This window comes from Arachis hypogaea, chromosome 5, assembly GCF_003086295.3.
Source record: "Arachis hypogaea cultivar Tifrunner chromosome 5, arahy.Tifrunner.gnm2.J5K5, whole genome shotgun sequence".
Lineage (NCBI taxonomy): Eukaryota > Viridiplantae > Streptophyta > Magnoliopsida > Fabales > Fabaceae > Arachis > Arachis hypogaea.
This window is the reverse complement of record NC_092040.1, coordinates 3,162,795-3,181,100: the sequence shown is the minus strand read 5'-3', so window position 1 is coordinate 3,181,100 and position 18,306 is coordinate 3,162,795. Positions and strand designations below refer to the sequence as shown.

General features: G+C 27.6%; 1 protein-coding gene across 2 annotated transcripts; it reads right to left on the bottom strand.

The window, feature by feature from the left end:
• Positions 1-3,350: 3,350 nt before the first annotated feature.
• Positions 3,351-7,517, bottom strand: LOC112800211 (probable apyrase 7). 2 transcript variants are annotated; one of them, XM_025842358.3, is made up of 3 exons: positions 4,862-7,517; positions 4,034-4,377; positions 3,351-3,886 (listed from the first exon to the last, which is right to left on the bottom strand). In XM_025842358.3, exons 1-2 carry the CDS (start codon positions 6,801-6,803, stop codon positions 4,067-4,069), a joined length of 2,253 nt encoding a protein of 750 aa, XP_025698143.1. In that variant the 5' UTR covers positions 6,804-7,517; the 3' UTR covers positions 3,351-3,886; positions 4,034-4,066. The 2 variants fall into 2 exon arrangements, with proteins under 2 accessions (XP_025698143.1, XP_025698142.1); XM_025842357.2 differs by having other exon boundaries at positions 3,351-3,871.
• Between the last annotated feature and the right edge of the window lie 10,789 nt (positions 7,518-18,306).

Here is an 18,306-nt window from a genome sequence, read left to right as displayed (position 1 = left end):
CTTTGTGTTATTAGTGATTGATGATGACTATTCTTATGTGAAATTTAAATATTGTAAATATTAATATTTTGTGTTATTAATCATTATAAAATTATAAGTTAATATTTTATGTTTAAAATGTATAAGACTTTAGACTAATGCATAATATTGTGTTATTTGTAGTGATTTAAATATTTGGTATTATTAGACAATATTAGTATTGATTATGGTTATGCTTTAATTTTAGAGAATGATTGGTTCTTGTTATATTTTTTAAGTGAATTTTAAAATAATGGTTGGAGATTATGTAATTTTTACATGCTAAAGACCCATTTTTTATCCGATCCAAAGTTGCGTAGGCTTTATCGAATTTAGGATCGAGTCAGAATCTAAAAATTAGACTCAGTCTATATTTCGAGTCGAATCTGAATTAAACCAAACCCGATGTGGTCCGACCTATATACACCCCTGTAAATAAGGACTAAATACAAAGATGTAAGCATTATGATAGATGCCCGTTATGGATTTTAGAGGAAAAAAAAATCTAGGTTTTATATACCGAAAATAGTAAGCCATTATTAGTAGAATGTATCTTTATATATATTAAATGAGAGATTGAGAGGAAGATGATAATTAAGATGCCAAACCTTAAAATAAGCATTCAAAGACGAAATGATTATTTTCTAGGACAGTTTAAATTTTATGTAAAATGTACTAAAAAAGTTTTTGAAAATATTAATGAACCATTCTCAGATAAAGGTTGATTAATATAGTTTTAAACGGTGTAACAGATTTTATAATTTTGCTACGTAACCAATAAGTATTCTATCAATTTCTTCCATTCTTATTTATAATTGTGTTTAATGGAAGTATTTTTTATGGATGTAAAAATATTTTTTTATAGCGATGTCTAATAAAAGTGTCTTTATAAATACATTTTTTAAATATGTCTCTTTATACATGTGTCTTTTAGTAGATATGTCTTTGATATTAATTATTGTTGGTAATAAATTGACAGATAGTATATTGGTACCCTATATTTTTCCAAAATTTTATTATTATTAAAGCGAAACCCGCGCATAGCGCAAGATGGTAAATTAATGAGAATATCTAGTATATTTTTAAAAATATTATATTATTTAAAAATTAATTAAAAAATATAAATTATTATTAAATTTGATGTGTTTTTTACTTGAAATATTTTATAATACAAAATTTTTTTATATTGAAATTATATAGAGCTATATCTTTATTTTGTGGTTTTTATTTTTATATTTGTTTTAATTGACAGACTTAGACTTAGTCTTTTTATATAGTGTTTGTTTTTTTTTTATTTTTAGTTATTGTTGGAGTTGTTTTTTTTTTTTATATGTTCTTATAGAGACATATGTTTTTTGAATTGTTAAGTTGTGTATACATTTTTTGATTATTTTTTCTGTTCCATTTTTGTAGTGGCAGAACTTGAACAGAATTATTGAGGGAAAATTTTTTTAAAATAAAATTATATAATATTTATATTAATTATTGTTAAGTTTGTTACTAGTATAACAAAAAATAAATAAAAAAGTTATAATTATAAAAAAATTAGACTATTATAAACCATGAAATATGTAAAAAAAAAGTTATAGTTAGAACTTAAAACAATAAATATTAAAAATTATAATATTTATTAAATATTTGAATATATTTTTTTAGAGAAAATTCAATTGAAAAAAGAACGAAATATAAAATAAATACTAAATTCAATATATAAAAAGTTGCCCGATTTATTAAAGACTTGTAAATTTTCTATTAGTTTATATAAATAAAATAAAATAAATATTTATTTAATTATGTTTATATTTTGTCTAATGTAAAAAAAATTTTAAAAAACCAATAAAATCTAAAATAACACTAACTTATATTAAAAAAAAAACTAAATAAATAAGTTTGTAGTTGGATGAAAATAGTGAATAATAATAAGATTGTGTTAGTATCAAATATAAATTTGTTAAGTTGTTAAGCCCATTCTAGCAGTTGTCCATTATTAGTCAACATACATATTAAGTTTAAAATAGAAAATATGTTGAATGAATGGTAAATATAAAAGTTGAACACAAGTCATTGTGGCTAGAAAAATATAATGCTAACTAATTGAACTAATTTCATTTCTATCTATATACTACTTATGTTTTTATAAAATATTTAGGAGGGCCATAGTTCTATTGCCCTAGAAAAGTTCTGTCATTGTATCTTTGTATATAATTTAATGTATCTTAAATTCGTCTATTTTTTTTTATTTTCTTTATTATTATGTTATCTAGGTTTGATGATATTAGTATTGGTAAAGTTAGTTCTTATAATAAAAAAGAATTTATTATATTACCTGTTTTATTTGTTGTAATAAGAGTTACATTTCGGTATTTTTTGTTGGGACAAATGTTTTTATAATAGTGTATTGTTGAGAGCATAGTTAAAATCATTTACTTTGACTTTAAATATAAGTGTGAAGTTGTATAAAATTTTCAATTAAGATAGTACTTGAGTATCATTAATATCTTGGAGTGTAATTAGATTTAAGGTAATCATGTCTAATAATTTTTTTGTTTCTCTATTAAATAACACAAAAGTTATTATAGCACTTTTAATCTAAAACCTTTAATTTAATTTTGAATCTATAATAATTCTTGCGTATTCGTCCATAGGTTAAATTAGATGTTATTATTAGAGTAATTGTTGGAGATTCAAATGGTGGATATGCAAGTATGATAACATTTACTTGCATTGTATTATTTGATCTACATACCAAAATTGATAACATTCGAGATTACAGTATAAGTAATAAGGGTAATTTTTTTTTATAAATTTGTTTTAAAAATAAAAAAATTCATGGTTTTATTATTTTTTTATTTTTAATTTTCTAAAATTTGATTAATTGATTTTTAAACTTTGTTAAGTAAGCAGATGTGTTGACGTGGCATCATTAGAGAAACAAAAATGCCTTAAATTTAATGTATAAAAATTTTGATATCAACTTTGGTGAGTGTGTTGCCTCCTATACTTTTTCTTGCCGACATAGCTACGTTTGATTATTTCGCTGGTTGCGTAAAATGCTTAAATGAAGCCAATATTCAATTGAGAATTTCTATAAGCAATATTTTCTGCTCAATTATATACTAAAAGAACAACCGGTAAAGGAAAAAAAAAGAGGGCAATACATTGCTGTTGATGGTAGAGACAAAGATGTAGTTCTTTCTTAATCAAATTTTGGTGACTTCATCCTTATCGTTCAATAATGACCCGTTTTGTTGTCTTGGAAGTTTTATTATTTTGTTGTCTTGATCTATAATTGCCAAAACCAGAAGCAAATCCACTCTTCCACGCCATGTTCATTCACCAATAATTGGCTCCATTTAGACCAAAAACACTGTCCTTATACACAGCACTAATGTTGTATGGTGTAATTGAAATCATATCCAATGGCTTGTTTGATGTATAACATGTTTGTGTACTTATAACTCCTCTCTGTGGTTCATCTTTCCAAGTCAATACTCATCTATGAAACAAGGGGAGATTCTCTAATCTCTATAGTAATGGCACCTAATTAGTCTAAAGAATGGTATTAACTACAGAAAACAGCCATGAATTAATGGATCTAGTGAACTATGTTAGCCATTGATGCTTGAGTAGCACCACAAAAGCTACAATGCTGAGGCAGAAATGGAGATATCAAGCAGCTATAAATCGTTCCCCGGTTCGAGTGCTTAATGGAAATGGATCCTTTATAATCTGGAAAATCCGAATTGACCATGTCAAGTGTAAATTTCCGCAATTGCTTACTTGGCATGATCAATTCAATTTCTCATTTGGAATCAGTTCTTCTGGCTGCTGCTGCATCTTTAGCTCCACTTTTCTGCAAGACAAAAATCTAAAAAATGATGAGAAAAATATAAATTCTTTTACCCATAGAAAAATCGCCAGAAAAGATTGTTTGCTTGCTTTACTAATCACTATTACTTATGTTCCACTATAAGGAAGTAAGTATAGAGAAATATGTTAATGTAATCATTCATACCAATCAATGTTAATGTCTACAGAAAATGATTCCCTAAACCTTCACGAGATGTGCCTCAGCCACCGAGGAATCCAGGTCTTCGCGAGATTGTGACCTCCTACTCTGCAGCCGCATCTGAGTTCTGTGGGGAGACCAGAATGCGCCCATAGTATTGCTGTCAAACTGCATCTGCCCTAAACTTGTCGATGAAAAACTATGCGAAAAGCTACTGGCTGAGGGGTACAAGGAAGATTCCATAAGCTGGATGCCACCACCGTCATCACCAAGACCACTACCAAGGGCAAAAGGGCTACCTTGTGAGCATGCGACGGTTGGGCTGAGTGGCATCTTTATTCTTCCATCCCCTGAAGACTCGTAGGCATAAACGACTTTAAAGCTCAATTATATAAGGACATTGTGAACAATGCAAATAGAGTGCACAAATCAGCCCATGATAGCAGTTTTGGTTATAAATGACTCTACAGAGCTAAAATCATGCCTAAAATATTTGATCAACACTTGCGACAACTGCAGCTGGGATGCATAATGAGCAGACACTACATAGTGACTAAGTTATAACAGTAAAAATTTAGTGCAAACATGATCAATAGCATTGTTTGATCTATGTAGCTGATCCTATCCAATTGGATAAGACTTTGTTGTTATTGTTGTTTTAATATAATAGTAAGAGTCTACCACTTATACCATATCTAGTACTAAAAGTCAAAAGTAAATCTAAAAGATAACAATTGACAACTCGATATGCATCTCAATTCTCAAACACGTGTTGAAAAAATAGTTCATCAGTTTATCTGGTAGTCAAAATCAACATGTATTTAAATAGCTTACCAGAGTTGATTGGACTCCATCGCTGGAACTGAAAAGGAGATGGGATATTCAAAACAGAAGCACTGGAAACATTGCTATGTCTGAAAATGGGAAGATATTTCCTCCGGAAGAACCTTGGTATCGAATTGCCAACACATGATAAAGCACAGAGTAGGATAATCAAGGAAAGCAACAAAATGAGAAAAAGAACAAGGGGATTTATCTTCATTGGAAGCAATTCCAAACCACGAAACCCAAATCCGGTGGAATATGCTTTCCCTGCTTCCAACAAGGCAACACCAAGAGTCCAAGTGATACTTCCAGAGCCAACAGATATTTGGTCATCAGTAATGTGCAAACCTTCTCTCAGCAGTGATGCAATGTATGGCGCTCTAAAGCAGTATTGCTCGATAAAGGGTTGAGGGGCAACACTTTTCTTTGCAACATCCCATTTCTTCCCACAAAAAGTCCTGCCTTTTTCAACTACATCATCAAGTGTGGCCTCAGAACTCAAGTTGAAAAATCTATACACCACATAAAATCCAGAAATCACATAAAAGTGGCCATATGGGCGTGGGAGATTCTTGCGCAAAGCACAAGGTTGTACTCCACAATCAAGTGCTGCACCGATATTGGACCATTCGGCCAAATTGACAGCAATTTTTGCAAGTGCATTACATTCTTGCCAATTCGGAGCACCAACAAGCACTACTGAAGTTCCTGATGCTCCTATCTTACCCAATTGTTTCTGATTACCAACAGGATTTCCACCTCCTTTGTTACCGAAAGAACAACGAGGGCAAAAATATTGTTCCTTGTACCCAGCTTGCAAGCAAGGATGTTTGAGCTCTCTCTTTTCATTAGCTATGCCGGCATTGGCAGATGATCCGAACTCTCTCTTAAAGAGATGCGCCACAGATTTACCAAATGCCTCATTAAGACCATACCCTGGGAGAGAGTAAGCAGTGAGATGATGGCTCACTGATCCCATCCGAACATACAAACTAGTCTCATTATTCAGCTGCTGATCACTCTCAAATGTTACTTGCAATGATGAGCCACCCAAATCAAGCGCACCATAAGTTGCCTTCCTAGGTCTAACACCCAAGATGCCACTATAATAATTAAGTGATATCCATCCAAAATAAGCCTCCTCAGTACCAGATATAGTCTTAACCCAATCCTTCTTACACAAGAAAGGAGATTGCTTTAACACAGACCAGGCATTATCTAGCAGCCACTTCGAGTCAGCGCTGGGGAGTCTCCGGACACCTGCGGTAGCATAAAGGAAAACCGAAGTACCCCTATGAGCATGTGCCGGTATCTGCTTCTGCGCCCAGCGAATTAATGGTTTCAATGCACCCTTCAAACCAGTAACATTATTCACCAACTTATCAAGGCCAGGCTCAGTTTCCATTCTATCATACGCACGACCACTCTGAGAAAGTGGCTTTTTCTGCAAACCACTCCTCAGTGACTTGATAACTATTGGAAGACTATTATATTTCTTGTGCTGAATGGAAGCATGATAAACATAAATCCTATTCCCGGTGCTACCACAATCAATCACAACAAAATACTTCCCAGACCCTTGACTCCAATAGGAATAAGCAATCACCAAAACCATGTAAACTATAAAAAGGAACAGCGTAAGAAAAATTGCAAGCTTGATGGCACTGACCCATTTCTTGCGAGAACAGTTGGCAACACTTTGAACAGGCTTCACCTTATGAAGTGGTTGCTTCAAATGGGTTGGAAGAACAACACCGGTGACATCATCAGCAACATGGCCACGTTCAGGACCAAATTGGGGGTACGAGGAGAAGTCCTGAAGAGAGGAAGAGACTCGCAGGTTGTTATTTTTGGTGGCTGCAAAAGGCAGAGAGAGTGGGTATGCAGAAGGAGAGGAATTTTGGGTATGCAACAAAGTGGATAAAATTGCAGTGATTTTACTAAAGATCATGTCTTTTTGATGTGAAGAAGAATACCCACTTTTGATTGAAGAGGTTTATGGATAGGTGGTGGTGGTGGTGGTTGAAGAGCGCAACTGCATAGCATTTGGTGGCACAGGCATAATAGTGCGATCAAATAGAAGGGAACAACCCAATGCGAAGATTGAGTTGAACCCCACTGAGATTTTGTGATGAATTGGAAGAATTAGTAGTCAAAGAGAGATTTTTAGACAAAACGTAAAAAGAGGGTAGAAGTTGGTTGTGGTGCAGACATGAAAAATGAAAGAGAGTTTGAAAGGGAAAACTGAATGTGGAAATTGAAAGAGATTGGAAGGGCAATTAGGAGAAAGTTTCAGAAAAGGTGGTTTTTTATGGTCGTTGATTAGGTCGATGACGCAACAGAAGGTGCAAGTGCAACTGCAAAACTGAGGAAGATGACCATTGTTTTTTCTTTTTTGGCGTTTTCATGTTGGTAAAATTAAAACTCCCCCTTTTTTTTTGTCAAGAACTCCCCCCTGTTTTTTATATTGTTCCTGTCACTCATGGGCCTAATGGGCTTCATTAATTACCAATTTAAACGGAAGCCCTTTTTGTGGCTTATTTTTTTAGATATTGTAAAATGAAAGGTGTAATACAATATTATGTAAATTTAGTATAGTACACTGATATGAAATAGATTAATGTAAGAATAAATTGTCACTAATAATTTGAGCTAGTGACAAAAACTACACTTAATACGTGAGTAACAATTTGATAGAGAAAAAAATTTTCTGTTTAATAAAAATAAGAGTAACGTTTTTTTGGAATCAATGATATGAAAAAATTGATATTTTTATTTTTATTCAACAACTTCCAATTGTTGATCAATAATCTGACTATTTCTGACTTTTCTTTTTTTTTTCTCTTTACTCTCAGATCGTGATTAACGAATTGATTAAATCTTGTATAATAATTTATGTAAAAATCGTTATTAATTTTATACATGTACATTACACACTTAAACTCTTATTTCCACGTATTATATTTATGAAAAAGTATAGAGAGCCAATGGTCTAAGCGTACAATGTGTACAATAGAGGTTTAGGAAGTATTAGAGATATGACCATTAGTGTTACATTGTCCTGTCAAGTTATGTTTTTGGAATGAGTGGGTTTATGACATGGTATTAGAGTTCTAGATCCGAAAGGTCAAGGATTCGATCTTTGGTGAACTCCAAAATTAACTTAAATTTTTAGGATGAGTAATTTTATGACATGAGATGTTTATTATCCCTGGTATTCGAATGGTTATTCGGATGGTCATTGGCTCCCTAGCACTACCCTATCCTTATTTGATCATCATATTAAAAATAAAAGCGACTTTTTGTGGTGATAATTTGAATTTTCTATAAGATTTGATTGGATTGTCCTTTATCATAAGGACAGATTAGGTTTTGTGTTATCATAGACTACGACGAATAATTTCGTAATATGTTATACGATGAGCAAGTAAATCTCTTCTAATCAGTTTGGCAATATATTATAAGAATAGGATAGAAAATATTGTAATATTCTTAATATATTATATATTATTAAAATCAAATTTTTTCAATTAATAACATAGTTGATCTATAATATTTTTTGATTTATTTTATTAAATTTATTTAAATATATTAATTAATTAATTATTTTATTTGATCATATTAATTATAACTAATCAATTACGCCAATCATTTAATTTGAATAGAAAAATAAAATTAATGTTATTTTAATTTATATTAATTTTTTATTTTATATATTTTGATTAATAATTTTTAAGGGTGTCATAATTAATTATTTATTTGATTTAATTATATTCTTTACGTTTTAATTTTATTTTTAATTTAAAAAATTAAATGATGAAATAACATTAATAAAGATTATTGTATCTCTTCTTTTTTTTGTGTTTTTGGCTTGTTTATCTTTTTGTAGGGATCATATTATATATAATGTCATTTATGCATAATAAGTAATTAAATATAAATTGTATCATATTTTTCTTAATATAATTTTATTTATCCATCTTAAAATAAAAAAATATTATAAATTACTTTGAACCAATAAATTTATCATCGTTATGACGAGATATTATGCATTCATATTATCTTAAGCAGTTTTGTAAGTGTTTAAACTAACAAAAAATATAAAATGTACAAATATTATTACTTCAACTTAAAAATAGATAAAATATATTGGTAAATTTTAATAATGTAATGTTGATCATGCTACTTTGATTCAAAGAATGAATATGATACTATAATATAAAATAATTTTAGGTATATTTTAACACAAATAGTTCTTCATACTATTTTTTTATTATGATAATAAAAAATATAATTCAAGTAAATTTTATCTCTTGTTAGATTATAATTGTTCAAATCGGTTTTAATATAAAAATAAGAGGGTGTAAAGTTTGAGTTATGAATCATGATAAAATATTTACAAATTTAATTATTAATGTCATTTAAAAAAAATATTTAAAAAGGTAGGATTATAATGTAAATATTTTAATTTAATCACAAATTATATATTATTAATAATAAATAATTGTTATACTTTAAAAACAAATAAAATTATTATTTACTAATTTTATTATTTTCAATATTAAAAATAATTAAACTTTAAAGTTAATTAATTTATAAATCTTTTATAACAAAATTATTATTCGTGATTCTATTTAAAACATTAAAAAAAATTATTGGGTAAAGTATATTTTTTGTCCTTAAAGTTTGAAAAAAGTTTTAAAAATATTCCTAAATTTTATTTTGTTTCAATTTTGTCTCAGAAGTTTTAAACATACCCCTAACGGCTAATTTTTCAAAAAATTTAAGACCAATTCAACAACAATTTCATGAGAATAACCATTAATACAAGCAAATCAAGCATAATTTTCATGCATTATTGTTAGATTGGTCTTAATTTTTTTGAAAATTTAGGCGGTAGGGGTATATTTGATGCAAGTCAAAAACTTTTAGGACAAAATTAAAATAAAATAAAACTTAAGGATATTTTTAAAATTTTTATCAAACTTTATCCAAAAATATTTTATATATTTTTGTATATTATCTAATGCAAACATAAATACATATACTAGTCTTTTTAATAAAATACAAGTCCCATTCAATGAAGGGTCCTCAAGAAATTCACATATTCTTGTTTGGTATAAAATCAGCCCTACATTTCAAAGGAAATATTTATCTAGTTAGGGGAGATAAAACTACATTTCAAACTCAAAATATATTTTAACTAGAGGCATTATGGAAAGAAGAAATTGCAGATATCAATAGGAAAAGAATAATTTTGATGCTTACTAATATACTATAGACATTATTACCCAAATCAGTTCAGTTTTTTAATCCAATGTGAACTTTTTAATACTCTGTCTTTACATGAATAAGTGGATCAGAAACACTACATTCATAATCAACATCTGTCTTTTTTTATAAGATCTCCAAGTAACAATGTATAGGCCACAAATGATAAAAATTCCTCCCAATATACTGTTGTTAATTAAAAAAATAGTAAGAAGGAGAAGAAAAAAAATATAATTCTAAAATGACACTTTTAGATGCCAAAGAACAAAAATGCATCAATAACTTGAAGCAATAGCAGCAATACATACCTTCTCAAGTAAAGAGGACTACAAGAGAAATTAGAGAAATTAGAGATAGAAAGGTAGAACATGCAGGTTGAAGAGAGCTAAAGAGGGCAATCATAATTGGCCCCAAAATCTTGTTGCACCATGTTATTAGTCCATAAGTAAGAGCAGATGCAACAATTCCCTAGGACAAAAAAAAACAAAAAACAAGATGAGAAAATATTTATCACAATTTCTTGTTGAAAACATATTAAGCATTTACTACTTACTTCTCTGCCATTAATGCATTCCTTTATTTTTATTATTATTATTATTATTATTATTATTATTATTATTATTATATGATCAATTTTTTATTTATTTGTTCAAAAAAGGGTCAATAATTCATACATAATAATTTTATTATTGAAAATACTTAAAAAGAGTACTAGAAAAAAAAGTCTCATAAATATTTATAACATATAAAATAACATATTTTAGTACTCTTTAAGTACTTTCAATAATAAGATTATTATGTATTTGGATAAAATAAATAAAAAATTTATAATAATAATAATAATAATAATAATATTATTGAGAATACTTAAAAAATCGTAAAAAAATATGTTGAGTGAATAAGTCTATAATAAAGTAGATATAATATATTTTTATTTCTTTTTCTTATAAAAATATTTCTGTAAATTATTAATGTGTTTTTATTAAAATTATAAAATTTAATAAAAATTAAAAAATTATTTATTAAATATAATTATTATTAATTGTGCTTATTGATATCGGGTCAACCATCTCCTTTCTTTCATAGTCCTTCTACGTGAATCGGAAATTCTTGTTACTTGCTTCCATGATGCCTTTTCATTTTCATCCAGACTGCGACGATAGAGTTTTACGGCAGATGAATAAGAAAGTACCATTTCTTCTGCTATTGACGAGGTAATATAAATTAATTTCGTTAAATTCCTGTTTTTCTTTATAAGGTATCAAAGGTTAGTGAAGTTCTTTAAGCATTTATTACTTACTCCTCTCTGCCATTAATGCATCCCCTTATAATTATTATTATTATTATTATTATTATTATTATTATTATACGATAATTTTTTATTTATTTTGTTTAAAAGAATAAACAATTCATACATAATAATCTTAATATTAAAAATACTTTAAAAAGTACTAAAACAAGTCTCATAAATATTTATAACATATAAAATAATATATTTTAGTATTTTTTAAGTACTCTCAATAATAAAATTATTATATATAAATTGTTAATTTTTTTAGACAAAATAAATAAAAAATTTATCATATATAATAATAATAATAAAAATAAAATTATTAAAAATAGTTAAAAAATAATAAAAAAATATGTTGAATGAATAAGTTTATAATAAAATGGATATAATATATTTATTTTTTTCTCTTATAAAAATATTTCTACAAATTATTAATGTGTTTTTACTAAAATTACAAAATTTAATAAAAAGTTATATATTAATAAATATATAAATTTATTTAATTTTTATATATTTATATTTATTATAATATTTTTAAATTAAAAATTTATTTATTAAATATAATTATTATTAGTTGTAGTTATTGACATCGGATTAAGATTGGGGTCAACCATCTCCTTCCTTTCATAGTCCTCCTACGTGAATGTGAATCGGAGGTTCTTTCTACTTGCCTCCATGATCTCCTTCCTTTCATAGTCCTCTTACGTGAATGTGAATCGGAAGTTCTTGCTACTTGCCTCCATGATACCTCTTCGGAGGAACTTGCTGTAGAGTTGAGACTATTTGGTAAGTGAAATTGCACATACTCTCCTTATTATTATTATTATTATTATTATTATTATTATTATTATTATTATTATTATTATTTATTTTGTTCAAAAAAATTAACAATTCATATTTAATAATTTTATTATTGTAAATACTTCAAAAAATACTAAAAAAAATCTCATAAGTATTTATAACATATAAAATAACATATTTTAGTACTCTTTAAGTATTCTTAATAATAAAATTATTATGTATGAATTGTTAATTTTTTTGGACAAAGTAAATAAAAAAATTTATTATATATAATAAGAATAATAATAATAATAATAATAAAATTATTAAAAATACTTAAAAAGAGTAGTTAAAGAATATGTTGAGTGAATAATTCTATAATAGAGTAGATATTATTTTTATTTCTCTGTTATAAAAATATTTCTATAAGTTATTAATGTGTTTTTATTAAAATTACAGAATTTAATAAAAATGTATATATTAATAAATATATAAATTTATTTAATTTATATTTATTATAATATTTTTAAAATTAAAAAATTATTTATTAAATATAATTATTATAAATTGTGCTTATTGAAGGGTCATGATATGAGAATGCTTCTCAACTGATTTGGGTTGTTATATGAAATAATAATAATACTAGTCCTCTGTAAATCCATGTTTGTAAGCGTGCCATTTAACCCCATGAATGATTTTTGAGGATGTACCAACTTATAAGCTGACCCCTAGAAATTGGTCCCTCCTGCAAACTTATACCTCTCTTGAAGTTAGATAACATCTGCCATATTGCAAGAGATGCTAATAAGTTTATGGAGTGTCATGGAATTTTAATTGAAGGAAATATTAGTATATGAGTATGTTCTTTTGTAAACAGCCGGTGCCATGTATAATTTTTATTTAATCATAAAATGAGGTAATTGTCATTTATATATTATTGTCCTATTATCAATTAATATTTATTGTTAAACAACCGAATTTGTGGATATTAAGGGTTGAAAGAACCTATTCAGACAGCACACATTGACAAAAGTTCAACCCTATGCATATTACTTTGCTGAAGATTGAAACCCAAAATAGTTTAGCTTAGTGTGTGTCAATGTCACAAAAAAAAAATAGCATTTGGTGTGTTCCTATACATATGCGCCACTTTCCAAATTCAAACGAAGTCATGATTTAAATGACTCAATCGGTTACAAAAGTTTCGGTCACTTTTTTAAATCCATTTAGAAATAATTTTATATTTTTCAGTTAGTAATAAAGTTTATTTCAAATTATAACCCTTAAAAAAATTATGCTGAAATAAGGTGAAAAATCAAATAATTATATGGTTGACTATAAAGTTATAAAATGCTACTATATTAATGTTAAATGATATATCTTCATCACTAATAAAGTAGTTAAGGTAAAAAAAATGTTACTTTATACAATATAAATGTATGTCTAACACTAAATTTTCATTTACAATTGTAAAAGTCAACCAAAAAAAAAATATATCAATGGCAGTTACATCACATAATGCTTTTGAATATAATATCTAACTCTTTACACTAAATAATAAATACTAGTCAAAGTATTTATCAATTTATAGTATTTTTGAAGAGTATCCCTTGGTGTTGTACTGTTGTTTGCTCCATTCTCTCTATGGGCCGTAGGTCCTCTCACATTTATAAATGAATAAATAAATTAATTATTATCTCTTAATTCTTGTTTCTTGATTTATAGAATACTTTAGATAACTAAAAAACTTAATTAATTAATTAATTATTTTTTAATACCAAAAAAGTTTATCCCTTAATTTGTTTGGTGTCTTGAAAAAGTTAATTTTTGAACGATGAAAAATTATCATCATTAATTATATTATTAATAAAAAATTAAAATCCTACTAAAACATGAAAGCCATTTATAGAAAGAAACCATGAATCTTGAGGAGTACAGTTATTATTACATACATAAAAGTACCTTTTGAGAGTACTAATAACGGTGGAAATAATTAAATTATTTTTATCTATTATATAATAGAATTTGAATATGTACTAATGTTAGCAAAAGTATTTTTTTTACATTGACTATTTAAATAATTATTAAAAAAATAATATAATTAAATAATTATATAAAATATTTTATATTATTAGAGTATTAAAATTAAACTATTATTATAACTATGTATATAAATTAAATATGTGTATTATGTATTGTTATAAAAACAAATCAGCAACACAAGTTAATTTCATTTTTTTAGTACTTATTACTTAATCCAATTTACATGGACCTACATCTAATTCAAATCTTAGTAGTTAATTGGTCATTTTATCTACTTTTTCTAATATATTAAAGCTGGATTCAGCTTAAAATGATCAGTTATTGTTACGTATTTAAATATTTTTATTATCTAAGTCTAATTAAATTTTTTTAAATTCAAAAAAATTACTTATATATAGAGTTAAAAGTGAGTCAAACCAGTTTCTAAGTCAGCTCGAGCTCGATTCGTTAATAGTTCGATAAACTGAGCTCGTGAGGCGTGAACTGATGAATTCGAACTTGAGCTTAAAATTAAACTCAAATTAAATGAGTCGAGTTTAAACTTAGATAAGCTAAGCTCGTTAGCTCATGAGCCGGCTCGATTTATTAAATTATGAAAAAGTCTAGGGGTCAGCAACTTTTTCAAATTCTGGCCAACATGTAACCAGCAAAGAAAAGTGAGCCATTAGATAAAATCTTACACCAATCTCACACTATTAAAATCATCATTGATGACTATTTGATGACTACAAATCATAAAAGTTGCTGACCCTTTAGCACTCATCTTAAATTATTAATACACATATCCTATATGCATTTAATTTATTTATTATAGGTTGAATAGATGATGAAGTAGAACATGATAAATCTAATTAAATTGTCCAGAATAAAAGAGAATAAGGAAGACACGGTTATATATATTAATATTTTTAATTATTTAAAATTTCATAGTTATTTTTTATATATAATTTTGATGTAAGATATAAATAAAAAATTTATAATTGATAGATAGATAATATATAAAATTGATATTTTTAAATATTTTTTAATATATATAAATTATAATTTATTGATATAGAATTATAGATTATATTCCTATTATTTGAGCCAGCTCGTGAGCTCGAGTCAATTCGTGAGCTTTCGATGAGCCACGCTTGAGCTTAAAAAATAGACTTGATTGTTAATGAGTCGAGCTGTGAGCCAAACTCAATTTTCGTGAGCCAAACTTAAGCTTGGTCTAACTCGAGCTCAGTTCGACTCACTTCCAACCCTACAGTTACACATATGAATATTAGTTACATACTTTATTTTTATGTAAAAAACAATACCAAAATTTCTTAATCCTAATATAAAAAATTATTAATTTTAATATCAAAATTTTTTCAAAATTTTAAATTTGATACCGTACTTTTTATTTTTTTGTTTCTTCTTATTTTTTTTCTTTTTTCTTAGTACATAATTTGTGTTTTTATTATAAAAACCACAAACTAAAAAAGAAAATAAAAAATTGTATAATTCTTTTTTTTTCTTTTTCTTATTCTTTGTGTGATATTTTTGTTTTTTTTTTTGTTTTTATTTTTCTTAGAAGATAAAACAAAAAGAATTATTAGAATGTGAAATAAAAAGAATTATAGTACGAAAAAGAAGATGGAAGGGGAAGAGAAAAAATTATTTAAAAAAATTAAAATAAAAAATAACACCAAAATTTTTAAACCGTAATATATGAATTTCTTAACTTTGACGATGAAATTTTTTAACTATGACACATAAAATAGAATGCTAAATTTTTTTTATTTCTTATTCTTTTTTTTCTTCGTGTAGTATTTTTGTGTTTCTATTTATAAATTTATGTGTTTTTCATTTAATTTTGTTTGTGTTTATAGTAAAAAAGAATAAACTAAAAAATAAAAAGTGCATAATTTATTCTTTTTATTTATTTTTTTGTTTGATTTTTTTATTTTATTTTTTATTATTTTTAGAGGATGAAATAATAAGAATGATAAGTGTGAAATAAGAAAAACTATAAAAATAGAAAGAAGAAGGATAATAAGGAGGAGGAGGAATATTAGTAATATTAGTAGTTTGAGAAAAACATAACATAAAAAATAACAATAAAATTTCTTAACTACTGATGTAACATGTTTTGTTTGTGTTAGAAACCAACAACTATTAAATTTAAATATAACAAATTTAATTTAGCCTAGTAGTTAATTCATTAATATGCTTATATAAGTGTTAGAAAGTTTGAATCTTATGTTGTACATGCAACAACAAATTAACCAGCAATAAATCCTTTTAATCTGCGACGAATTAGTTCTTATACGATGGATACCGTGGAAAAAAATTAAATATAAATATATAATGTATTAGATAATTATTTCTATGAATTTTGAATATTTGAATCCATGACACTACTTATTGAATTTTGTATGACATCCACTTCTCTTGTGTATTTACTAGAGCTTGAGCCTTGCAATATGCAAATAATTAGTTGAATCATACAAGGCTTTAAGTTAATGGTGAAAATTCAGGTACAATTAATTTTATGTGAAGTTAATAGATGAGAGTCATTAAATACCTGATAGATTTTACTAAATTATCATCTAACAACTCTCAACTATCAATTTTACATGAAATTAACTACATCTGAATTTTCACCTTAGTTAATATCACTTTGCTTAAAATATTATGAGCAATTCTTAAGAGAAAATATATTTAAGAAGAAAATATATACGTACATGATACGTGTAAAGTGTAAGAGTAAGACATTGTGTTAACTTCTACGTTCAAATTATTCTATGCAAGTTCTGGAAGAATGAGGTGAAGTTTCTTGGCCACGTGGTGAGCAAGCAGGGAATAACAGTAGATCCTGCCAGTGATGAATTAGGAGTGACCAACTTCTGTGACAGAGATTAGGAGTTTCTTAGATTTGGCGGGTTATTATTGGAGATTCATTAAGGGATTTTCACAGCTCGCCTTACCTTTGACCAAGCTAACTAGGAAAGATGTGCCTTTTATCTGGACTCCTGCGTGTGAAGAAAGTTTCCTAGTATTATTGAACAGAGGTTGACCACTGCACCTGTGCTAATACTGCCTGAGCTGAGCGAACCATTTGAGGTGTACTGCGATGCATTCTTGAAGGGTTTGGGGTGCGTGCTGATGCAGCACCGTAGGGTTGTGGCATATGCCTCACGGCAGTTAAGGCCGCATGAGATAAATTATCCAACTCACGACTTAGAACTTGCTGCCGTTGTGTTTGCTCTGAAGATCTGGAGACATTATCTCTATGTCGTTAAGTTTCAAGTTTTCTCAAACCACAAGAGCTTGAAACACCTCTTTGAGCAGAAAGAGTTGAATATGCGTTAGAGGAGGTGGATGGAACTTCTGAAAGACTATTACTTCAAATTGAATTATCATCCTGAAAAAGCAAATGTTGTGGCAGACGCTTTAAGCTGAAAATCTTTATGTGCTGCCTGGATGATGCTGCGAAAGGAAGAGCTGCTAAAAGCATTCCAAGGTTCAAAACTGGGAGTTAGAGAAGAGTCTAGGACTCTGTGTTTAAGTCAGCTGCAAGTTTTAAGTGATTTCAAGGCTGAGCTCCTAAAGGATCATTAGAATGATGAAGCATTACGGAAAGTATTGCCAAAAATTGAGCAAGGAAAGCAATGGAGATTGTCAGAGGATAAGAATAGTTTATGGAGGTTCAATGATCGTATTATTGTGCCAGATGTCGGAGATTTGTAACAAAGTATCTTGAAGGAGGCTCATAAGAGCGGATTTCCAATCCATTCGGGAAGCACCAAGATGTATCAAAATTTGAAAGCGATGTTCTGGTGGCCTTGAATGAAAAATGATGTGGTGTTGCATGTTTCCAAGTGCCTGACTTGCCAGAAGGTTAAAATTGAGCATCAAAGACCATCAGGAACACTTCAGCCTTTGGAGATTCCACAATGAAAATGGGAGAGTATTAAAATGGACTTCGTATTGGGTTTACCTAGAACTCGGACTGGTTATGATGTCATTTGGGTGATTGTGGATTGGTTGATCAAGTAAGCTCACTTCCTCCTCATCCGAATAAGTTGCACGATGG

What these genes read in the sequence shown, in the direction of transcription:
- LOC112800211 (XM_025842358.3), bottom strand. Translation starts at nt 6,803, where the DNA reads ATGATCTTTAGTAAAATCACTGCAATTTTATCCACTTTGTTGCATACC. An exon ending in ATGGAGTCCAATCAACTCTG is followed by an intron (nt 4,378 to 4,861) that starts GTAAGCTATTTA and finishes ACGAGTCTTCAG; the next exon opens with GGGATGGAAGAATAAAGATG.